General features: G+C 50.7%; 8 protein-coding genes across 9 annotated transcripts; 3 read left to right on the top strand and 5 right to left on the bottom strand.

The window, feature by feature from the left end:
* Positions 1-791: 791 nt before the first annotated feature.
* J3458_003444 (uncharacterized protein) lies at positions 792-3,593 on the bottom strand (the record flags this gene model as incomplete). Its single annotated transcript, XM_007812359.2, has 1 exon — positions 792-3,593. The coding sequence occupies one exon, from the start codon at positions 3,591-3,593 to the stop codon at positions 792-794; it is 2,802 nt and encodes a 933-aa protein (XP_007810550.2).
* Positions 3,594-4,260: 667 nt separating this feature from the next.
* Positions 4,261-4,956, top strand: RIB4 (lumazine synthase; the record flags this gene model as incomplete). Its single annotated transcript, XM_007812360.2, has 2 exons — positions 4,261-4,466; positions 4,563-4,956. The coding sequence occupies 2 exons, from the start codon at positions 4,261-4,263 to the stop codon at positions 4,954-4,956; spliced, it is 600 nt and encodes a 199-aa protein (XP_007810551.1).
* J3458_003442 (uncharacterized protein) lies at positions 4,562-10,841 on the bottom strand. Its single transcript, XM_007812361.2, has 3 exons — positions 9,087-10,841; positions 8,313-8,831; positions 4,562-8,181 (listed from the first exon to the last, which is right to left on the bottom strand). The coding sequence occupies exons 2-3, from the start codon at positions 8,552-8,554 to the stop codon at positions 5,598-5,600; spliced, it is 2,826 nt and encodes a 941-aa protein (XP_007810552.2). The 5' UTR covers positions 8,555-8,831; positions 9,087-10,841; the 3' UTR covers positions 4,562-5,597.
* A 1,098-nt stretch (positions 10,842-11,939) lies between these two features.
* On the bottom strand, positions 11,940-12,693 carry J3458_003441 (uncharacterized protein). The gene has a single exon (XM_066117753.1). The coding sequence runs from the start codon at positions 12,618-12,620 to the stop codon at positions 12,294-12,296; it is 327 nt and encodes a 108-aa protein (XP_065977544.1). The 5' UTR covers positions 12,621-12,693; the 3' UTR covers positions 11,940-12,293.
* A 617-nt stretch (positions 12,694-13,310) lies between these two features.
* Positions 13,311-14,284, top strand: J3458_003440 (uncharacterized protein). The gene has a single exon (XM_066117752.1). It carries the CDS (start codon positions 13,406-13,408, stop codon positions 13,796-13,798), a length of 393 nt encoding a protein of 130 aa, XP_065977543.1. The 5' UTR covers positions 13,311-13,405; the 3' UTR covers positions 13,799-14,284.
* Positions 14,285-14,760: 476 nt separating this feature from the next.
* Positions 14,761-16,860, top strand: J3458_003439 (uncharacterized protein). 2 transcript variants are annotated; one of them, XM_066117751.1, is made up of 4 exons: positions 14,761-15,441; positions 15,512-16,228; positions 16,284-16,606; positions 16,659-16,860. In XM_066117751.1, the coding sequence occupies exons 1-3, from the start codon at positions 15,059-15,061 to the stop codon at positions 16,534-16,536; spliced, it is 1,353 nt and encodes a 450-aa protein (XP_065977542.1). In that variant the 5' UTR covers positions 14,761-15,058; the 3' UTR covers positions 16,537-16,606; positions 16,659-16,860. The 2 variants fall into 2 exon arrangements, with proteins under 2 accessions (XP_065977542.1, XP_065977541.1); XM_066117750.1 differs by having other exon boundaries at positions 15,512-16,496; positions 16,548-16,606.
* Positions 16,861-17,332: 472 nt separating this feature from the next.
* Positions 17,333-18,784, bottom strand: STT4_2 (phosphatidylinositol-4- kinase; the record flags this gene model as incomplete). The annotated part of the gene is made up of 1 exon (XM_066117749.1): positions 17,333-18,784. One exon carries the CDS (start codon positions 18,782-18,784, stop codon positions 17,333-17,335), a length of 1,452 nt encoding a protein of 483 aa, XP_065977540.1.
* Positions 18,785-19,035: 251 nt separating this feature from the next.
* STT4_1 (phosphatidylinositol-4- kinase) lies at positions 19,036-23,385 on the bottom strand (the record flags this gene model as incomplete). The annotated part of the gene is made up of 2 exons (XM_007812363.2): positions 23,096-23,385; positions 19,036-23,037 (listed from the first exon to the last, which is right to left on the bottom strand). Exons 1-2 carry the CDS (start codon positions 23,282-23,284, stop codon positions 19,036-19,038), a joined length of 4,191 nt encoding a protein of 1,396 aa, XP_007810554.2. The 5' UTR covers positions 23,285-23,385.
* Between the last annotated feature and the right edge of the window lie 15 nt (positions 23,386-23,400).

Below are 23,400 nucleotides of genomic sequence, written 5' to 3'. Positions count from 1 at the left end.
CCCCATTACCCGCGCCATCGTCACAGACTTAACTAAATAAGAGCGCCATCATAGTAATCATCTGACGTCGCGTATGTGCATAAAACGCGCCGCACCCCCGACAACAGACTGTATACTCTAAATCCATGCAAAAATTGAACAAGCAAAGACATGCCATCCTCATATTACCTCAGGCGTCTTATCGAGCGGCTCTCTTCACTGGTATGGCCCAAACTGCTCCAGGCAAAAATTCTCGTGACTATGGCCTGTGAGCCTTTCGAATACTCCGTGCAACTTGTCAACACATATTAGTTACCGAGTACGGAGTATTACCTAGGGACTCAGCTATGTATTACGTCCGTTCCGTACACTTGCTTCAACCTTCAACGCTCTACCACCTTGAGTTCATGACCCACTCGAGTCATCCTTGGTCCTCGCAGCCCCTGTGGCCCGCTCCGGCTGCGCTTAACTGCACCACAAGCTGGGCCCATTATAAAGTCAATATGAGAATCATAACCATTCCAGCAGTTTGATAAAACACATCATTGACAGAAAAGATCCGTCTCCCACACCTATCTGCGTTTGCAAATGCAATTTCATTCCCTTGCTTTTTGTGTATTATATGCCTTGACCGGCTCCAATCATTGCATCATGATGTCCATCATGAGTCGCCAGTTGCTGACCTGCCAAATACTCATTCATGTAGGCAGCTTACAGCATGACCACCACCCCACAGCCCAGCAGATACGAGCTTGCTGATCGGGTAACCCCGACAGAACGTCCTCTTGGGCTTGCTCAGCTTCTTGTTCCCGCTAGTCAGCCCTACATTTACCCTTGGCTCTTGACCCTAGTGTGTATTCCACGTGTCCCGGAATGTTGTATTTCTTCATCCATGAACCTACTGATGACTGCAACTCTCGTTGAACACAGTGGATATCTGAGAGATTTCGGAACGGGAGGGACATTTTCAGGTTTCCATGGTTTATGTACGCCTCCAACGGTGAATGGTGATTTATCTGATCTTGAATTTGTTGAATCTGTTGATGAACAATGGTACATAAACCAAACGTTTGCTTACCAGCATCAATGCGCTCAAGTGGGAGCTGGTCAGTGGACATTCGCCTTACTTGTCTGTGATGGGTATGAAAACGCTGTGCCCGAATGGGGTATTCACCAGAGTCTTCTGTGGTCCATGCAAGCGTATTGTTGGATTGCGACGGCCTGTTGACAGACCGGGTTTCCCGCTCGGTCATTATCTTTATTGAGCCCTCACTTTCTTGGCGTCCCTTGTGGCCATCATTGTTATCAGGAAAGGTTGGCGTATGAACAGGCTGGTTTGGTAAACCCTGAGGGTTAAAAAGAGAAGGAGCCGGCCGTTTTGTGTAAGGCGCTGTGAACTTAGGTACTTGAGAATGCGACAAAGCCGACAAGAATGATTGTATGCTATTCCTAGGAATCCCATCACGATTTTTGCACTGCTGACTCAAAATAACGAGAGATGGATCTTCCTTGGTGAGACCAGGCCCAGCAGCCCGCCGCGAATAGACCTGGGATGGGCCGAACACACCTGCCGCGCTAGCCGCACTACCGTAAGAGATATGGTTGGTACCAGAGGGCACTTTTTTTGGACCGTTTTGCAGTGAGACATCCCTCAGAATCTCGTTATGACTTTGCTGAGCAACGTTTGTTACGGGGACGAATGAATTGCCAAGCTGAGGGCGAGGTCCAGTCTGCGTGTTGACTTGCTCATGTCTATATCTAGGATCTGAAGGCGGGGGAGTGAGCATCCGAAAAGAAATGCTATCCGAAGGTGAAATTACTTCGTCATCCTGCGTTTCCTGAGAACTTGGCCCTGCGAGATACAAAGACGGAGTTGTCCTCTCCGGCCCCTGTGTCCCAAGATCAAGAGTTGTGTTTGCAACCCGTCGCAATGACGGTACTATATCCCTTCTGCTTTCATTTGTGATATGCCTTGAGACTATTGAATCTGATCCTGGTGGCTCTGGAGTAGACTCCGCTTCTTCTCGTATTCTGTTCAAGGCGATGTCGTTCAGGGGCTGCAAGGCAGTGCGATTGGAAGGACTAGACTCGTCCAGTTGAGGGCCTACTGGGCTTGCTACTAGGGTTCCGACAGTTGCAGTACCATCATTTGCAATTTTGAAGTCGTTCTTTGGCAGGGACTGAAAGTAGTGACGAATGTTTTTTTTCTGGCAGGGATGTTGCTCCTGATTGTTTGTCTGACTGTCCCGAACAGAGGATGGTCCAGGTGAGATTTCCACTTCTATAGCCATATCCATGTTCTCTTCATCCGAATCACTATCCTCTTTCCTCCCCATATTGACTGTGAAATTCGTCTTCATTGTAGCTTGGATCTTCGGTCTCGCAGCCCTTGTGGTGTTTTTAAGGACTTGAGTATCGTCAAGGTTGTCATGTTTGCCGCTAAACTTATCAGTGGAGGTACAGGATAAATTTTCATCATCAAGCTCGGTTATGAGCTGCCATTTACACTCCGGAGCATCATGAGGCTGTGTACTGAGAGTGGCCGGTGGGTGTATAGCTGCAAGAGCCCGGCTGTGCTTTTCGTATGCTCGCTTACACACAAGCTCAAAGCCATCAAGGAGGCCCTTCTCTTCAAAAATCAAGAGCTCATCCTTCTTCATCGTGATGTTGGGGTCGTAGCTGCATGGAGGACATCGTATGTTGATTTGCAGAAACACGCCACCGTGTCTTTCTGCAGATTTCGGTGCTGTGGACCGGGATATGTGAGATTTCAAAATACTTGCCATTTTTTTGGCAACATGCCACGCAGCAGACATTGGCCTATTATCAATAGATAGATGCGCTCCCTGAACTTTGAAATCCTTGGGAATGATATAAGGTTTCTGGATATAGCCGCTAAACACCCATCTGGCAGCCTCTTCTGCCTCCATTTGGGATGTCGACTCTCTGTTGATATCTACTTCTTCATATACCTCGATGCAATTCACCATGCCATTCGCACCCAATATCTGTAAGATTGCCTCTCGCTTAAGATCAGGGGGCTTTGGCGAATAAGTCCACAGTGGTTTGCTATCCCCTATTATTTTCAGTGACATTTTAATATTTGGACGAGCAAAAACATATTTCCTTAAAAGTTGTTGGATTTGGGCAATACAATTCTTCGCCTGCTTCAGAGCATACTGCCTTCTGGGGGGGAGATTCTCAAAGAGCCTCGTAACTGCCACTGTGGTTCCAATGGTAGAGGAAACTGGCCGTTTGTCCTGGACACCACCTGTGCCGGGGACCAACTCGATTCGCCAGGCTATAGGATCCCCGGGTCTCTTGGTAATTATTGAAATGTTGGCTATTGAATTGGCACTTGCCAACGCTTCACCTCGAAATCCAAGCGTCGTCCCGCCAAGCTTGATCAATTCGCTGTACTCTCTGAGCTTGCTAGTATGTGCCCGTCTTCCCAGGGCACTGAAATCATCTATATCAATGCCACTTCCATTGTCTTTGACTGAAATTCTGTCAATGGTATTCGAAGAAACGGTTATCTCGACGGCGGTTGCTCGAGAATCCAGCGCATTGTCCAGCAGCTCCTTGACTAAATCGTACGGCGCCGTGATATTCATCGAGGAACCCAAAAGTCGAACCGTAGACTGAGGAAGAGGATGGATCGCCATTATTAAATGTATAGATTGTGTCTCGATAAAAAAGATATGCTTAAAGGAATAGAAACTTGTCACTTGTCAATTTGGTGAATCCGAGTCATTCTTGATAATGGAGAAGCCATGCAAATTCGCTACAACAAAAGATTTCGAGAAGCAGGAAATGCAACTGCCATCGCTTTCTGTGTTCACTGTTGAACCTCTGCTGAATACCGCTTGGGAAGGAGCTGCTGCCATGAATTGGGAAGGCAGGAGACAGGAGATGCAGTGCAACAGCAACCTGTTCACAACCAACATATTTCATCCTAGACAGAAGAAAATGAATTCAGATTCCTAGAGTCACCTCTTCACCTCCAAACAAAATTCTTCGAGACGTTCAAAATTGCGATGCTTTCCATCCAGCCATCTCGTGGCCTTTGCCCTCTGCTACATGTGATTGGTCAGCCTTAACAAAACCATCTTTGGCATCTTCAAGAATCCCCCACCAAACCGCGTGCGACCGACTCGGACCGAGAGCCCCCGCGACGAACCATCACACACAGACAGCTCTCCCTCTGTCATCACTCAGCATCGTCGTTCCAAGTCAACAAGCGATCTTCTTACCGACGAGCTGTGCAAGCAGAAATTTACCATGTCTTCCCTCAAAGGCCCTACCCCTCAGCAGCACGACGGCTCCGGCCTACGCATCGGCATCGTCCACGCCCGCTGGAACGAGTCCGTCATTGCTCCCCTCGTCGCCGGAGCCAAAAAAAAGCTGCTCGCCTGTGGTGTCAAGGAGTCCAATATTGTGGTCCAGTCGTGTCCGGGATCATTTGAACTTCCCTTTGCTGTTCAGCGGTAGGTTTTTGTAGCAATTAGTTGCGAGCTCTTTCAGCCTCTCCCAGATCTACGGACTAATTTAGTAAAACGCAACACCATGCTAACAAAACACAGACTCATCTCTGCCTCTCAGATCCAATCCACCTCCGCCGGCGCCCCTTCAGCAACAGACCTACTCGCCTCTTCAACAATAGACCTGACTTCACTCTCCAGCGGCGCCGCGTCAGGTGCCTTTGACGCCATCATCGCTGTTGGCGTCCTTATCAAGGGTGAAACCATGCACTTTGAATACATTGCCGACGCCGCATCCCACGGCCTCATGCGCGTACAGCTAGATACCGGTATTCCCGTTATTTTCGGCGTCTTGACTGTCCTTAGCGATGAGCAAGCCCAGGCTCGCGCTGGGATCAATGGAAAGGGCCATAACCATGGCGAGGACTGGGGACTGGCTGCTGTTGAGATGGGCGTTAAGAGACGGGAGTGGACTCAAGGAAAGATTGAAGGATAGAAACGAAGATTTCCGGCAGACAAAAGGGGAATGAGGAATTTCCAAAAATAAAATAAAACAAGTAAAATTTGGAAAATTTAGCTTCCTTTCATTGATTGTGGAATACAGGTCGCTTAACCGTGCTTACAGATGTGATCCAATGGCCATAATATTCACAACCCAGATTTTCAACCAGCTATGCATATTGTGTATTAGATTAAGATGCAGTAAAGGCTAGCTTAGCCAACAAAGAGAAACCAATGGTAAAGCCAGAGCTTTTCACCTCCTGACACGAAATGCTCCCCATGAGACAAACTTGCAAGAAATTCACTCCACCCACTTTAGATTATTCGAATTAGCACATAATACCCATAATCTATCATACGTGATGCGACGCGTAACCGCCTACTGAGTGTGAATAGTAGCCAACTACTCAAAAAATATAACAAGCCAATCGCCCATTGGCTTTATACAAAATGCCAAAATCTAGCGTTAAAAAAAGGTTTGCGGGGCCGTGGCCGTGGGAATATCCAACAAAACATGATTGTTTTCGTCTGTTAGTCCAAAAATGAGTATGTAGCCACAGGTGCGGGCTTGGTAGAGTGGAAATGGAAATGCAAAGGAAGCGCCAAGAGGCTGAATCTAGTTTGACGGATGTAGCCTTAAAAGGCGATGTTCATGCCGTTTTCCGTGCTCTTCTTACTCCTCCACATCGATCGCTTTTTGTCTCTTTTGGCTTTCATGGCTTCCCAGCCTTGCTCTTCATCGTCGTCTGAGCCTTCGTGGGAATTACCCATGAGCTTTACGGTCGATTTGCTTTTATCATCGCTCCAGTTGGAGAGGGAGAGGCCGCCAGACATGGTGTTGGATCGCACATGTTGACCAGGAAGAGGAGACAATGCCGGCGCTTGCGATACGGGCCTGTATCGTCCAGGCAAGCCAACATTACTTCGCTCAGAGGGAGCAATTGAAGGGGAGTAAGTGCCGCGAACGCCAGAACCACGGATGGACAGAGGTCCCTGTTGACGGGGTGCCATGAAAGAAGCCGAGCTGGGTTGTACCATGCTCATTGTACGCATACTGTAATCCATTCGACGGGGATCCATCATAGGGTCAGCCACCATGGAATGACGTGACAGATCGCCCATAGACTGGTTACCTGGCATATGACCGCTATATGGTGGTTGCATCGGAGACTGTTGCTGCGGTGGCGGTCCTCCGCCGTTTGGACTTCCCGCCATCATCTGCATGAACTGCATTTGCATCTGCATGAACTGCTGCATTTGTTGTGTCATTTGAATCTGCGCCTGGTCACCAGGAGTCAACATTTGCTGTTGTGGCATCTGATGCATTTGGGGCATTTGGGGCATGCCTTGCATGCCTTGCATCCCTCCTCCTTGATACATGATATGAGAAGGGATGCCAGTATATGGGTCATATCCAGCATTCCCGCCAACATTCATTGCACCGCCAATTAGCTTGTTCGGGTCAATGCTAGGACTGCCCCGACGCAGGGCTCTCGACCGCTCTTCGTTAGCGATCACGCCTACGAGACCGCCAGGAGGAAGAGGACCTCCCTGTGGTAGTTGGGGTGAAGGTTGTCTGGGATCGGCACCAAAGGTCAACGACTCCCTTATGGCAGGTCTAGCAATACTAGCTCCAACAAACGGATCCTGGGGGAGATTTCGAGCAAAAGCTGGAAGGAGGGAAAGACGGCGACCACTGACAGATGCAGAATCACCCATGACTGATGGGGCACGGCCGCCTGCAGGTGGCCCCACGACAGAGGCACGCAAGTTGGGGTTTGATCCGGACATGCTAAGTCGGGTCGGTGGGCGGTTCTTGGTCGGAAATCCATGAGCTTGAAGGATGGCCAGCGGGACATCTTCATCATCCTCTTCAGAAGAACCACCCGTGATCGCGGGGTCCGGCGATAAAGTATTCAAGTGATTTAGGGCTGGTGCACTAGAAGACGACAACATGCCGGGTCGAACTGGTTGTCTTGTCGGCAGGGGTGTCGTATTAGTTTCTCCTGTAACCTTCATCATTTGCTGTCTGTAGACCGCCATATGAGCCTCTTGCTTTCGTCTTTGTCTCGTTTGCTGCTTTGACTTCTCCTGTTCGTCTTCATCGTCATCGTAGTTTATCTCATCGTCATCGTCGTCTTCCACCTTGACCACCGGGGGGACATTGCTGTTAGACTCCTGAGTAATACCCAGACCCTCTTTATCTTGTCGGTACTTTTCAAACTCAGCAGGAGTCATAACCTTATTGCGCGGAGGATTGGACGATCGCGGCACATATCGGTGCGAAGCTCGGTTAACTCTGGATAAGCTGCCCTCAAACATATTTTCTTCCTTTTCGAGATTCGGAGGCCTCGACTTTGAGACTGTCGACACCAACGATTCTTCGCCGTGTCGAGGGCGCGGGGAACTGCTTTGTGATTTGTCATTGTTAGGGTCTGTTGACAAAAACTTCATCGCTGTAAACGACTCTCGTAAAAGCTTTGCGTCTTCATCCTCGACGATATCAGCCGGCCGACTCGAGTATTTGAAGGAGTTGAGATGCTCATGTCGAGGAACAGGTGGCGGCGGCAGATCTTTTTCGGGAGGTGTAGGTGAAGTAGGCGAATCGTCACTATATGTTGGGCTGTCTCGCTGGTTCAAGAGCGGCTCGGTTGATTTAATGTTGTCTGGACTGAGAGGACCGGGCGTGGCATAGCGGTTGCCGGTCAAAGACCTCGGGGCCGCAGAGTCTTGGTTGGCCATTGTTAGGGTTGCGGTGCTTGCTCTTTTGTCGAAGGTCTTGAACATGGAGCCAAAATCGCCGCCCAAATCTAGAGGTCCCTCGCTGCCGCCTCCAGCGCTAGTGTTGTTGCTCGGGGTTGCTGTGCTTGTTGTGGATGCAGTCAAACCTCTAGAGACTGCGGCACCGGGATTATCTTCGCCAATACTCAAAATGGGCGGCAGATCAGGAATGGGGTCCTGCTTGGGTGGGGGGATGGAGTGTTTCTTATGTCCTCCGAATGAGAAGGTTCGGGTGGCTCGGTCTAATAATCCAGCGCCAATAGACTTAGATCCGGGCCGGCTCGAGCTTTCATGTGGTGCTGACTGTGGCGGTAATCTGCCTTCATCGTGACCATTAGGGCCTCCCATGTCAGCGGATGACGGGGCAGTAGAGGCATTGCTGTGTCTTGAGGAATTATCGGTCGATGTTCCTTTGGTGGTGTTGGAGATGTTGCTACCGCTTTCGGAGTCGTTAGCCATCAAGCTCGCTTCCACCACAGCAGGGTACCACAATAAAGTAAAAAAACGCCCTGAAAGGAAGGGTGCAAAGATGCCTATTACGAATGATGGGGCCCGATTTAATTTACTTACCGATTGATCTTCAGATCAGCAAACATATTATCCTCTGCCCCCAAATCGACGAGGTTCGTCTTGACAGGGAATGACTTTGATGGTTTGGCCATTCTCGCACCACCATCGAACGACCGCCCACCTGAAACTTCCGACCGTTCAATCACACGGAATGACGGCGCCTCTTGAGGGGCCATTGGAGCATTTTCGTGGACATCTGCAGCGGATTTCCGCTTGGTAAACGCAACTGAGAATCTAGGCATGTAGACTGCCTGCCAAATGCGCTATCTTGTTGTCCTTTGCAGGCTTCCGGCACACACGCATGCACGCACCAAGAAATTCGGCAGCCAAACACGGGTCGCGGGCGAGCGTTTTGGTTCTCACGTTTGACGAGAGCGGGCCGGGAAAATTCTCAGGTGGGAATTCGAAAGGGGTAGGTTTGCGATAAGAGGTACCACGGTCGCGCAAAACAGTACGGAACAGGGTGCTCCGACGGAGATTTTGACTGTATGCTGCTTCAGAAGCAAGGTGAGCGAACAACTGCGTCAAAAGAGTTAGTCATCAGTTTGAGAAGGTGAGTTGAGGACTTTTTTGGGCAAGACGGGAATCGCCGTCCAATATATTTCAAGAGGGATTTTGCTCAAAAGAGCCAGATATCCGCCCGCCAGCTCTGCATTAGCCACGATAGGCTGCTACGAAACCTGAGACTTTCCCCAAGTCGATGATACTATGGCCTGGCCGCGTAAACGGCGGATGATGGGGAGAAGGGGTCGCCAAGGATGGTGCAAGACTCACATTAACTTCGTCGGGAGCAAGATAACAAAAGGCCCGAAAAAAAAAATACCAGTACGACAGCAGGGCAATAGTGCAAAAGCATGAGGCAAATAGACAAAAAGAAAGAAGAGTAGGCTAAACACAGAACAGAAAAATGAGGGCAGGATTAGATGGTCCAGCGAACGTTGAGAAAGAGAATGTTGGCCTCTGGAAGAAGTGCAGAAGGAAGGGTCGAACGACAGGCACGGGGAGACGACCAAACGGCCAAGCCAAATTCGAAGAACGGGTCAACTGGCTTGGTGGGCTGCGGACGGTTCAATGTGTCTGGTTCAACATTCGACGTGGGCCTAGCCTGAGAGCGACAGTTCGAACGGCTTTGGGGGGGAAGGTCAACCAAACTTTACAAGGCCCAGAAAAAAATGGAGATGCTGGTCCGTTGCCCGCTGCCCGTTGCCCGTTGTCGTTGTCGACGTCGGTGTCGTGTCGTCGGTCGCAATCGGTTCAAACTTGCAATTATTCTCAAAAGGACTCGAGGCCTCGACAGACAAAGGCCAACCCCGTGCAGCAGCTGATGAATGTTTTGGACAAGAATGAGCGTCAACAGACCAAGGGGTCAAGGGGTCAAGACTTGAGGTATTGGAGAAAGAAGTTTCGGCAAAGCTGCCAAGTTTACGAGAAAGGGGATGGTTTCTCCCAGACGACGGAACAGCCACTGGCAACGAGGCCTGCAAGCCTGGCCCATGGTCCACGGCCGACCTGGACCTGGACCAATCTTGCGAACTCGGGAACATGGGCGACATCTGAAAGCACCAATCGACGCACAATGTTCGGGCCAGTGGCCACATTCGACATCTGGACACATGCAACACGTGTGCAGTCGATGGTAATATGTGCATTTGCATACTCCATGCCTCCGTCCGTATTGTACACCTCTCCCATACGGCCCGCGTACCTGGAACAAGGCGCTGGTTCCTTTACCACAGCATGTCGACCCCCCATCCGACGGGCTGAACACGGGCGCGGTGTCCGTGTATCGCATCCAATTATGTACCTACTTAAGTACCTAGCCTAGTAGGTAATAGGTATCGATGATCAACCATTGAGGCGCCAGACACCGAGCTCCAGCCCCGGATGCTCCGGCCCCTTTAGACTACTCACAGGCACGCACACTCTTTCTGGTCCCTGGTGGGTGGCACCCTGGATGCCTTTTTTTTAATGGCAAGATGGGAACCACGCCGCATCCACACCCTTGCCAGGATATTCCTCTACCTTCCCTTGTTCATGTATTTAGCATGTATGTGTGCATGGCCCTCCAATGTGTGGAATACTGGCAGGTCAATAAGGAAAAGAGAGCAAAAGACAGCAAAAGACACGGGGCGAGGAAGGAAGAAACTCGTCAAACAGGCCAAAGCGATTGATGGTACGGAGTATGCCACCATCGATCCCCTTCCATTAAGGCGTCGTCCATCCTGAGGCAGCAGCCTTGTCTGCTTTGGGACGCAGAGCCAAATTTGTTATAATTCATGCGTAACAGCCGAAACAGCAAGCAGCCTACATACAAGGTCAGGCACCTGGTGGATAGGTTCCATCCAGACGCACATTGTACGGAGTAATGTACAATCCTCTTTGCTGCCTCACTGGTGGCTGCCTGGGTAGGCACGTAAATTGGTGGCCCCTGGGCGGTGTGTTCAACGTAGGGAGTACATGTTTCCGCCAACGCGCGTTGCTTTCAACACGGCCGGGCCTTGAGCCGAATACATTTTGATGCTGGTGCTGGTACTCTCGAGCTAGCCGGAGGAGGCGTCTTGTAGAGCTACCGAGCGAGACCCATCTGTCTAATACAATATTTCTGCTCATGACGCTGAGCTGAGAAATTGTGGGCACAACATTCGCCATCCCGTCTTCATCCGTCGCGCCATGTACGCAACCTACGAGGGGGAAACGTGGAGGCAGCTGTCCCGTATTCTGTCAGTGATTGCTTGCATGTCTGCTTTTGCTCTGTTGCTCCGTCCACAGTGCCCATAATAAAATATGCAAGGCGCAAGTGCCTCCTGGTCCATGGCGCTCCAACCGACAAACCGAGGCTCCTGATTTTCATCTGGTGTAGACACAAGCAAACTTGGGTGCAAGGCGAAACGAAGAAGAGCAAGTTGCTACATAGCGTCCAGAGTCTGGTGAAGCCATAGGCAAGATCCATCCCGTGTGTATCCTACGCCATAGCTACCGGTGCCGATCTCTGAACGCAGCTGGCAATGTGTATTCGACGTTAATGCACACCCTAGCCGGTGCCTCTTAATAGCACCGTGGTCGTCGTAAAGCTTGTGGCCACCCGCCCAATACGATGACGGGTGGCGGTGCCTCGTCGCTGGCTCCAGAAATGTATTATGGGGAATGTACTCCGTATTGTGCAGGAAAGGCCACATCCAGTACTCCGTCGTAGCCCTGCATTACTCGATCCGTTTGTATGACTGCTGCTATTTCCGTCACTAAAAAGGCGGAGCGCGTAGACAGAATTGCCCCTTTCTCCCCATCAATGCAATAGCACCTTGGCTGACTTTGACAGCGTCATTCATGTTTGAGGGCAAGGGGATAGATAGCCTAAGACCGTCAACTGTCCCGAACAGTGACTCGCAGCAGCACCTGGCGTGCTCCGTACGACGGACACAAATGTTTGACGGGTTATCGTGGCCATAATGAAGGTTACGGCCACGGACGAGACATGTCTATCCTTGTGTGGACGTGATTACCGCAGGCTTATGTTTTCGGTTTCTAGTGTGCTGCATGCATTTAGGCAATGGGATCGGCAACAACAAGCTTTCATCAGCGACACCGACTGGAACCCAACATGAGTTGGCCCCCCCCCCCCCCCCCCCCCCCCAGTCGACGATCCACAAGGCCGGGTTTTGTATGTACTGCGATCGCTGGCGGCCGTTCTAGTAAAGAGGTCTGGTGATTAGGGACCGAGAGGATATGCCTGGAGCCGCTGAGCGCGTCCCGGCCCCCTCAAAGTAATAGGGTTCCTTCTGGGGAGGCTCCGCTCCAATGGTTCAATGTCCCACTTGAGCCGACCTTAATCATGGCTGTGGGATGAAAGAAAATTTTCTGTTGCATTTCGTCCACCCGTACTCCGTACTCCAGAGTGCTGCTGTGATCGGATCTGTATCTATCTTGACTTCAGCAAAAGAGCCCATCATCCAACCATGGACTTGCCGACTTACTGGCATGTCGCTAGGGGGGTGCGGCTTGGGAATTCCGCCTGCCACAATTGACTTGGAATGGCCTAACAAAGGTTTCCATTTTGCCTGGTCGGAGATAAACATGGGCAGGGGCTTGTGTCAACATGATCTGGAACAGTTGCCGCTGGCCACCCCTCGGCCATGCCATCGCAGTCGTTGCCAAGTTACGGGCACCGACGTGAGGCACAAAGAAGCCATCGAGAGAAGAAAGAGAGGCATGCCATGTCTTGGGGTTCGTGCCAGGCAAAGCTGGTTGCCAAGGTTTCGCAAGACTGGAAGGGCGCAACCGGGCAAATCTGCCATTTGACCCTTCACACATGTGGCCAAGCGTCGATCCACCATTCTTTGTCGCTGCATCTTCTCTTATCAGTAAATTCTATTTCCATGTACTCAGTGCGGACTACGGAGCACTCCATGCCCAGTTTCGCAAGGCACAAGCAGTCAACAGTCGTTTCCAGAGCCGGGCATGGCCTGATAAAACAGCAGCTTGCTCAGCTGACGTCTTGGCTGCCTCCGTCGAAGTCCATCCAATTGACCAGCGTAGTATTCGCATACCGTGCAATATAATACGATACCTTCACGTTAAACGCGATGTGACATGAGCCAAGCAAATGCGGAGGTGGTTTGGTGGTATGGAACATCTGAACTCGGCTAATGTATGTACAAGCTTTCTATCAGGGCTATCGTCGAAAAAATGCGCAAGAAACCATGGTTTTGACGAGTTATTAATACTCGTAAAGTACATTCACGATCGATGGATGTACTGATGATAACCGTGCTTCGGAACAAGGCATAGCCCCGCTTCCCTGCTTGTGCGAACCCATGGCGCCGAACAGCCAAAGCCGGACATGGATGTTCCTCAGGGTTTCCAGTGAGAAAGCTCGGTGCCAATGACGAGTTCATTGAGGATCCCGTGATTTTTGTGTCTTAGTGTGATATGGCAGACACTCCTTCCGTCAAAAGTAGTCCATTTGCAGGTTTAGGTTGTTTGAATTATGGCACATCAACTGATTGATACGCTGATTTGGTCGAGAGAGATAGATGGTCGGCTGAAAAGTTGAAATACGACACTTGGCGACTCCCCAAGGCACGAGTCAGTTCATAATGATGGCGATGCGTCGCCACATCATCAATTACGGCGTGCTATGGGGTAGGGAGATTTTTTCCACATTGGTTTCAGTTACCGTCTGCGGCAGAATATGGAATATTTATGAACAAGCATTCCGTAATACACCATGGTATGTTACAATATGGATGTTGATAGCCAGGCATCTTGTCTGGCCAAAGACTTTCTTTCTTTTGGCCTCCCAGAAGGAGGACAAATTGAAGACGACGCTGACCACTACCCCTCCTCGGCATTGGCTGGAGACTTCTTCATTCTGCTGTGTAACGAATGGCCAGCTCACCGTTGGACGGCAGGATGACTGGTGTCCGAGGGACACAACACACTTTCCCCGTGCAGACAGGTCGAGACTCGGCATTCGAACGGAGATTTGAGCTACATCACATGGCCGAGAGCACGCGGAGCTTTCAAGGAATCTGTAATGGTTTGTCGCAGGGTTGGGGTAGTGGTTGAAGCAGTGGGTTCAAGACACGGGACCAATGCACGATACAGATATCAAAGTCCACTTGATGCAAATGGCCGACTTGGAGAGTTCAGCTCATGTAGCGTGGAGGCGCGGTTGCCAGTCGACTGAGGGTGTATGCACGACACATCATGCTAAGCGCTGTTTCCGTGTAACCTATCAAACCTGTTTCCATGTAGAGACCAGCGAGCACTGGTAATCCTCCGCACCAGATTGATGGTGATGATGGCGAGGCGAATTAGTCCATGCATGTCGTTTTCGTAGCGTCGGAGAAGTTTGGCTACGTCAACTCGGCACCGCATGGTGGGTGCATCGCGGATCGCGCCATGAAGATGTGAGGTTGAAGAACGGGGCATTGTCTCCAGGGTTTCGGCACTCTGGAGTAAGGGCAGTCGAGATTGATGAAGGTCCTTCGTGCCGGCACAAGCTCGAGACGCGCACTTCTGGCCTGGCGTTTAGACCTAAAATGATTCAATGCTACCCTGTTGAGGCTCCTGCGGCGGCGCCAGCCAACCAGAGAAGGGAGCGGCTTGGCGAGGGTCCAGCCGGGTTGCGGTCAAGATCCAAGTCTCCAGCGCCAAGCCCAGTGTAATGTAAAGAAGTCAGTGAGTACTGAGCAGTAACACTGAACTACCAAACACTGAAGGTTGCCAGCTCGCTACGGTGGGCCCAATGTGCTGTAGCTTTGACCCCCGACATGTCCAGTGCACCAACGATTCAACCACTTAGTCCACACTACTGCTGGTGCGGAAATATCTGCAGGAAAGAGCTGCAGTATCCGTGAGGCTAGCGCGACCAACCGTTTCCAGCAGCGCTCAAAAATGCAGCCGGGGTGCTTCACTCTTCGATCTTGGGAAAAAAAAAAAAACCATATAACTACCTAGGTATCTACTACTACCCTTCCTCCTACTTAGGTACAGGGACTTGAATCGGCATCGTGCATTCTTAAACAGCTATGCCCAGTCTCTGCTTTGGTTGGGCTCTTTAACCCTCTGCCCATTGGCTTTGTTTCCTCGCACAAGCGCCCTCCGTTCTTTTCATCTCAAGCCCCAATCCCCTTGAGAGTATCACGTCACCATAGCCCACGTCAAATCTCGCCTCTCATCGACTCAAGCCTCGCAAAGGCGAGTCTGATGAAAGTGTACAAGAGCCTTGCCAAACTGCCGCTGCAATGAGTTCACCAAATCACCGCTCCAGCCCGGTCCGCCGGCCCTCACTGCTCTCTCTCGACGACAACCATCACCACTATCCACTGGCCACTCGAACCGGTACTCTCGCCTCACTCATCCGCAGCCGCTCTCAACAAAGCTTGGCCGGCTCTTGGCCTCCTCCACTCCATCGTCATGGCACCGACGACGAGGAAGCTGGCCTGTGGATGCGTCACGACGAAGACGATGCCATCGAGCGCCTCCTCAAGGATGAGAATCGCTTGAGTCAGATTCTCAAGGGTCCATTGGCTCGAAGTATGAACCTGATTGGTAAAAGCAACCCTCGATATCGATGGGAGCGCTACTGGAAACATGACGACGAGTTGCAGGCCATGAAGAAACCCATGTGAGTGAGACACGTGCAAACACGAACACCATCACGAACTCGCGTGACTAAATACTGACTTTCGTGTAAGACGAGAATATTATGAGCGGACAAATGAGCTCATTGAACAATACATGTACATTGACTGTCTACTGGATTCTTCAATTCCACACGATTTGCTCAATGAGTACAACGCCGAACTTGAAGCCTCTGCTTTCAAGCCCATTGATGTCCCCGCCACTATTACCGAGGAGCCGGGCACATCTCAGTCCCTCTCCGCGTCCCTATCAGCATCTCTTACCGCTTCAATGGAGCAGCACGCGCAAACCACTGGCTCGTATGGCACAGTCAACGGTAACGCCAACAGCTCCCCTGTCGATGAATTCTCCAAGCAGGTTGCGTTGCCACAAAAACGGACACCAAAGGACATCTTCCGGTCCTCGGAAAACTTGCCTCTGTTAAAACATTCCCATGACGATAGCGAGGAGGAGGATCACACGGCACGCCCCGCTCTTCCATCCAGCTCGAGCGACTCTGGCCCGCGGCCAAATCTACCTTGGCTTGAAGATGCTGAAATCGACAGCGATGATCCAATTGTCACCCTTGCCATCTGGGTGAACATGATTGCCAACATTATTCTACTCGTTGGAAAAGTCGCCGTAATCGTATCTGTGCCCTCTATGTCCGTTCTGGCTAGTTTGGTCGACGCAGTTCTCGATTTTCTTAGTACCGCTATTGTGTGGACTACCACGCGGTTGATCTCGGCTGGTCAACAGGATCAGCATCACTATCCCGTGGGACGTCGTCGGTGTGTATCTCCCAGCCACTCTCTAGCAATAGAACTCCAGCTCACCCATTCACAGATTGGAACCTGTGGGAGTTTTAGTCTTCTCCGTCATCATGGTCACATCCTTTGTCCAAGTTGGCCTAGAATGTATCCAACGTCTTGCAAGACCCGAACATGAGATTCTCCAACTCGGTCTCCCCGCCATCATCATCATGTTCAGCACTATTGTCGTCAAGGGCGGATGCTGGGTTTGGTGCAGACTAGTTAAAAATTCTAGCGTTCGAGCCTTGTACGTTCGCGAACTCTTCCTCAAACATGGCAATCACTAACATATTTTCAGAGCCGATGACGCCAAAACCGACGTCATTTTCAACGTTGGCTCAATCTTCTTCCCCATCGGTATGGATAATAGGCCCCTCTGCTCTACAAACCCATTTCTGACTCTTTATAGTCGGCTTCTATGGCCGAATATGGTGGCTCGACGCTGCTGGCGGTCTCCTTCTCTCTCTCGTCGTCATCCTCACATGGAGTCAAACATCCGCTCATCACGTCCGTAACCTCACTGGTTTCTCGGCCCAGCCCGACGAGCGTAACCTCCTTCTCTATCTCACCATGCGCTTTGCAACCGCTATCCGACAGATTCAGAACCTGCGCGCCTACCATGCCGGCGACAAATTGTTTGTAGAAGTGGACATTGTCTTGTCGGCTGTTACGCCGCTCAAGGATAGCCACGACCTGAGTGAAGTGCTGACGTATTTCTTGGAGTCGGTGCCCATTGTGGATAGGGCATTTGTGCATGTGGATTACACAAGTTATAATGCTCCGACGCACATGCTCAAGCAAAGTTCTGCATGACCCCGTTAGTCTGGGGATCCGAGGCTACGGGGTGAGTGACGGGATATGAAAAGTTACGGGAACCCGAGTAGATGGATATTCTTGGCAGGACAGGGCATCCATCCTGGCAAGAGTAGTATACCATGCAATTTACACAGCGAACCATACAAGCTTGTACATTATGCGATTGAAAGTTATTATTACTTGAATAACATGGGAAAATATAAAGAACTAGACAAACTTTGACTTGAAAAGCAGAACAGAAAACCCAATAGGATCAAAACAGCACCGTTAGTAAGGGATGCCGTTCGTAAGCAACTGGAACTGGTCATAGACGCCAGTACTATAACTAGAATAACTCGTCTTGATTAAGCCCTTCATGAAATTGGCCGCCTCCCTCTCCGACTTCTCCAGCACAAATCGTTCCTTGAAATGCTTGACACTCTCCGGCTTGAAACATGGCAGGCCGCTGTCCATCATGAGCAGCACAATCTGGCTAAGTTTCTCGCAGTACTGTCTGCTAGCGAGGAAGGACTTGACACACAGCTCCTCGAACCACTTGAAGCTCTGGTGGTCGGTTGACCCGCCCATGACAGCCACCATTTCGCTGGTCAACTTGAACGGTGCGCGCTCGAACTTGATCCCCCCAGGCGCAATATCGAAGCAGAAGCCAAAATCAATGTGAAGGATGTGGCCGGCATCGTCAATCATAATGTTGCCGTTGTGGCGGTCCTTGAATTGAAGCAGGAACGAAATGACGGAATAGGCAGCCATGGATTTGACAAAGTTGCTGCGGGCTCGCTGGAAGCGGAGGGAGTCTTCGTTGCCGTACTTGGAGACGAAGTAGTCGTAGAGACCGTTGACGGCTTCTCGGCCAAGCATATCACGGGAGATGGAGTTGGGTAGCACGTCAATGACACCGCATCCCGGAGCCGTGGCAGTGACGCGGTACGGGAAGACGTAGACATCCAGGCCCACGCTGTGGAAGATGCCGCGGAAAGCGGAAATCATCTGAAGAGCTAAAACGTCCTGCCTGCAGTCGTCACCGACTTTGAAAATAGCTGACTGCCACACCTCAATGGTGCGGTCCTGGAATTGATGTTGGTCTTGCCCCTTGTCCTCCTGTGTTTGTTCAAGGGCCATACCGTTGACCTCATCTTCGCCACTCTTGTTCTTGCGAATACGGAATGTGGCCATGTAGGGCGCTTTCGCGTGACTCTGGAGGGGTTTGCCAGACTTGCGGTCGATGCCAATAACAACACCATCAGGGTTGCTGGGCAGATAGACGCCGACCTCAACCTTGATCTTGCGGAGTTCCTCCTCAATCTTTTGTTTCTTCTCGGGCTTAGGCCTCTTAATGAGGGGTTTAAGCTTGCCAGAAATGCCAGTAACTTCGTCAAAGAAGGCAAATTCTCGTTCGTAAAAATCTCTGTCCAGGGGATTAAAACTTTGCACCATCTTACTCATGACGCCATCAAGAGCGGGCTTGATCTCATCTGGAACCTGAGCGTCATCATCCTTGTACGAGTTTGCTTTCATATTCCAAATAATTTGATGTGCAAACAACTGGGAGAACTGTGCAGTTTCCAAGATGTAACGCTCGACGTAGCCCAGAGCATCATATCTGAGCGTCTGCACAATTTGGGGAACGTAGAAGAAGGTGACGTCTACAGAATGACTCTCTAGCGCCCTCATGGCATACTGGATAATGAACGGGTGGTTCTTGTAGGCTGGCAAGAACATGGTGACGGCTGTAAGGGGGTTGACGGGTTCCCAAATGAGGAGGTACTTAAATACGTTAGAATGCTGCGTATAGCGTTGTGGCAGAAGTATGCGGTCAACTTACTTTGAGCTGTGAATTTACATCATCAGGTAAATGTCCTCCAAATATCAAAGGTAAAGCTTCTGGGTCAGAGATTGCCTTCTCGAGGGCGGACAAGAGCAAATGCCTGACGTCCCTATGAAGACGAGGAAAGTTGAACCTCGTGGCAAGCTCAATAGCAATAGAGGGGAACCTGCTGCCAGGCTGTTTTGACTAGAGGAATCAGGGCGTTCTCAATAGACGACTTTGACGTATTGTGTGCCGACAGTTGCAGTCCCTGTTGGCTGAGAGGGTTGATCCAGACCGCAAGCCTTGACTGCTCATTTTCCAGCAGCAATTGAAGCAGCTGCTCCTTGGCGTGCAGAGACTTGGCATTGGCTGCAACAGGGGCTCCAGTAACGGAATTCGCCTTCATGGCGGCCAAAACATCAGCAATTAATCGAACCTCAGTCTTCAACTGAAGTATATTACTGCCAAAGGACCACTTGGGGGCGTTTCTGAACCAGCCAAGACCTGCGGACAAAATCTTATCCCGGAACCTGAACTGTGCCATTTCCCCAATTGACGTGCTCGAGGAGCGAAGGACCTTGAGGCCAAGTAATACTAGCTGAAACCGCAGCTCTCGTGCCATAGGGTGCGAGGGAGCTTCTTTCAGAGCAGTCAGCGTGAGGTCTAGCATGCGCAAGAACACTCTTTGTATGTCACAGCTTCCCAGGAGAGTAGCGTTGAAGTGACTGGTGAAGAATTGCACAAGTCGTGTGTGCGGCGACAGCACGTCATGGACAGCCTGTCGCTTCTTGGCCATGAGCTCAAGGTCGCTCGGAGCAAACTCTTCCTTCAGGAAAAACGGATCGGGATGTGCCAATGCCGAGCTAAAAAGTCCAACTTTTCGAGAAACAGTAAACTCCCACTGTTGGGCAATGCAGTTCAAAAGTTTTGGCTCGAGTCGCGGGTTCTCATTCATCACACCGAGCCACAGTGAAACACCAACCTTGATAGACTGCTTGGTAAACAATGCGAAGGGTATACTAACGAGGTATTTTGCAACTGCCGACTCGTCCCGGTAACTTCGACAGAGCAAGGCTGCGGCTCGTCTCAAGATGTCGCGGACTTCGTTCAAGGACGTTGCCTTTTTGCTCAAAATGCGGGCCTCAACATGAGCCAAGGCAGTTGCGGCGTTGGCGCTCTCGGTCACATGTGACTGAGAAAAGGACAATCGTCGATTGACGCTCATGAAGCTAATCAGCTCTGTTCCACGATCTGGTAATGTCTCGCCATATCGATACTCTTGTCTCGTCGTATACTGAGCAATGAGGTCTGAGCCAGTATTGATCTCACAAGTACCAACTCTTTCCAGAGACTGAAGTCGATTGTCAGACGATGGGATGATGGAGCCCAGCTCTAGCGCAAACGACCTGCCCAGAGAAATGTTGCCATAAGCACCCTCGTTGTCAAATTCAGAAAGGTACGTCTGTAATAAGCCCTTGACGTCCATGGGTGCGAGGTTAATAGCGGCGGTAACCCAGACTTTTGCTTTACGGTGTAGATGATCGAGGGTCCAACGGCGGAAATCATAGTCGTCGGACAATTCCACAGTCACTTTCCCAATGTCCGATTTGAAGGTGGATTCGGGTGTGTAAAGATCAGTTTCAGCCTCGAGGCAACTCGACCACATGAGGGAGAGCAATTCAAGAAGAGCAAAGAGTGACTTTCTCTGGCACAGAGCAGAAGGAACATCCCGAATGATGCGGTCCGCACATGTAAACGCAGCTTGCTGTACACGCTCAATGCGATGACAACAAATGCAGAAAATATTTGCCAGCTGTGTTGCTGCATACTGTGCTGAAAAGGTGGGCTCTGAGCCAGCCAGCGTCTTCTTGAGATACTTTTCGACAACTGCAGCAGCAATGCCTTCCATTGTGCTGCTTACTTCGCCCTTGCGCATGCTGGGTTCTAAAAAGTAGGACAGGACCTTTGTGCAGTCGCCCGTATCGGCTCGTAGACTCTCAACAAGGTAGGCGGCCTGCAGGAAGATTACTTTGCGATAGCTGAGGCTCTTGATGTCGGATGCCTTGGATGGAATCAACTCAATCAGGAGTTTCTTTTGTGCGGCTTCTCGCTCCCCACTGTTTGCGCGTCTGAGCACCGTGTTGAGTTCGATGTCACTCTCGACGACTTCCATTCGCTCTCCGGCTACCAAGGGAGGCGAATGAACAGCAATGGAACGAAGCTCATTAATATACTTCCTGCCACGATCTGTGGTTGTGGTGAAGCCGTGAACAACAATGTTAAACCACGCATCCTTGAGTAACAGATACGTCTCATCGTCATCAACGGGGTTTGATGCAACATCATTGCTGGACATGAACACTGCCAAGGGATGCAAAAGCTCGGCGATCTCTTGTGCAGCCAGCTGCACGTCTGACTCCTTTGTGTGGTGTGGAGATTCAGCATCACCGAGTGAGATGATGGCGTCAAGCAGATGTTCCCAGTAAATATTGAAAAGGGAAGAGTCACGACGCAAATTGGCCGAAATGTACGTACGGGCCTTCATGACAGCGGTCAAGAGAAAGTCTTTGTGGTCCACAACACCAATGTGGCAAATCCTGCTGTACGTTTTGAGCAATGAGCGAAACTCTAGCTGTCCACCATGGAGAGAGAGCTTGGCTGCGCCAGAGATCACCTTGGTGTCAACACTGGCATTGACCTTGTCAAGCTTTTGAAGGAGCATCGACTGTGCCAAGGCAATGATCTTCTCGTCGCCAGACTCGGTGGCAATAATGCAAATGGCTTTCACCACATTGCCATAGACAATAGCAGTCTCTTGCTCGCCATTCATTAGAAGTGATATTGAACTACCGGTGGAATGACGGCGGCTATAGCCTCCGGGAGCTGAGCCTTCATCGGCCCCGGCCATGCCATCAGCGAGACCGTTGGCAATTTCTGCGTCAGCATCCGGGCTTAAGACATTTCCGAGGGTGTAAAGAGTGCTGATGATGGCGTCCTTTGATAGCAACTTTAATACAAAAGCCAAACTCTTGGAGGCCACTCTGATAGAGTCGCCATGTGGTGTCGTCTGGACCAAAAAGCGAGGAAGAGCACGGCTAACAGATGACGAATAAGATGGTGAAATTCGGCAAAGGAGGGCCATGCATCGCAGAACAACGGCAGCAAGGCCAGGGTCAGACATTTGCAAGGTATCTTCCAGCGTCTCTTGCAGCCAACCCATGAGAACATCGGAATCGGCAGCATCCTCATTGAGGAATGAGCAGTTCAAGTGGGCAATCATGGCAGCAGACTTGACATCATATGCCAACTTCTGTTGATCCGGGGAGCCCAGGCGAACAAAATCAGCACCAGCATCAAGGTAGTCCATTTGTTCGGTAGCAATCCCAGCATACACCTCGATCGATCTCAAATCTCCGTCTAGGAGCCCTCGTTGTTCATCCAAGGCAGATCTATCTTCGGACATGAGCAGATCAAGAACGTGCTGCCTGCGAAGGACGGGTCCATCTGCGACCATTAACGATGTGCTAGAGAGTACAAGCCACATAAAGCTACGTTGGATGATCAAGGCACCAAGTGGCCGCCCATGAGATGCATAATGGCGAAGCAATCGTTTCCATTCTCGAACCTCGTGGGTCTGACTATGAGAGTTTCGAATGGTCGATAAAGATGTCTCCACTGCAACAAGAAATGGTTCTGACAAGAGCTGGTTGATCTTTTGAATGAGTCCTAGCCTGCCTCCGGACTTCCAAAAGTCGGCCTGGGCACAAGCGGCGTCTAGGAAACCTAGGAGGGCCAGGGCAATTGTTACGGTACGAATTGCATCGTCGACAGGAAGGCTTCCCGGGTCTCCAGATTGTGGCGAGAGTACACTCTCAGTCGCTCTACCACAAGCATTGGTAAACGCCCATATTCCATCCGCAACGGTCTCCTTTAGGTCGATATAATTGGTGCCCAGTGAAAGAAGCGCCGCAGTAAGATGAAAGGCCAGGGACTCGGTCGGTGACGGCTCGACTTTGCGGAAGAAGGGCGACGAGGCAAAGACTTGCGTATGCGCTTCGAGAATGTAGGGGATCAATCGGTACGAGAGTTTTTGAGCGCTCTGGCTAGATTGAATGCTGGGTGCAGTTTTGCATAAAGCCAGGAGAACCTCGAATTCGCGAATTGACTAGGCTTTACGTTAGCCGCCAAGGTTTCGAGTTTTACGACGCTCAATATCTCCAAACCATTGGAATCCGGCCCAAGGAGCCAGCTTGCTTGGTGCTGTAGCCCCCATGGTTGTATTCTCGGCCTCGTGCTGAGTGACAGGCACGGCACAACTTATCGAGATCAGACTTGTCGAAGGAAGTGGTGGAGCTCGCCGCAGAGAGTGCTGCTATGCGCTCAAGCGCTTTGGCGCGAATGTCTCGCGTCATGTTTGTTGAAAAGCGCTATGGCATGAGAGAGGAATCAAAGTTAATGCAATTTCAAGAAAAGAAAGCTACCAAAGAGAGCAAATACGCCTGATGGTTTGCCTCGGCCAGCAGATGTG

The sequence above is a fragment of the Metarhizium acridum genome (genome assembly GCF_019434415.1).
Source record: "Metarhizium acridum strain ARSEF 324 chromosome Unknown scaffold_13, whole genome shotgun sequence".
Taxonomy (NCBI): Eukaryota; Fungi; Ascomycota; class Sordariomycetes; order Hypocreales; family Clavicipitaceae; genus Metarhizium; species Metarhizium acridum.
This window is presented reverse-complemented; position numbering and strand designations above follow the sequence as displayed.

Bases quoted from the DNA above. Each gene is read 5' to 3' on its own strand.
- J3458_003441 (XM_066117753.1), bottom strand. From the start codon at position 12,620: ATGTGTGAAGGGTCAAATGGCAGATTTGCCCGGTTGCGCCCTTCCAGT.
- J3458_003442 (XM_007812361.2), bottom strand. From the start codon at position 8,554: ATGCCTAGATTCTCAGTTGCGTTTACCAAGCGGAAATCCGCTGCAGAT. The intron at 8,182-8,312 runs GTAAGTAAATTA...CGACTCCGAAAG, and splicing joins GCTGATCTGAAGATCAATCG to CGGTAGCAACATCTCCAACA.
- J3458_003440 (XM_066117752.1), top strand. From the start codon at position 13,406: ATGATGGCGATGCGTCGCCACATCATCAATTACGGCGTGCTATGGGGT.
- J3458_003439 (XM_066117751.1), top strand. From the start codon at position 15,059: ATGAGTTCACCAAATCACCGCTCCAGCCCGGTCCGCCGGCCCTCACTG. The intron at 15,442-15,511 runs GTGAGTGAGACA...CTTTCGTGTAAG, and splicing joins CAGGCCATGAAGAAACCCAT to ACGAGAATATTATGAGCGGA. The intron at 16,229-16,283 runs GTGTGTATCTCC...ACCCATTCACAG, and splicing joins TATCCCGTGGGACGTCGTCG to ATTGGAACCTGTGGGAGTTT.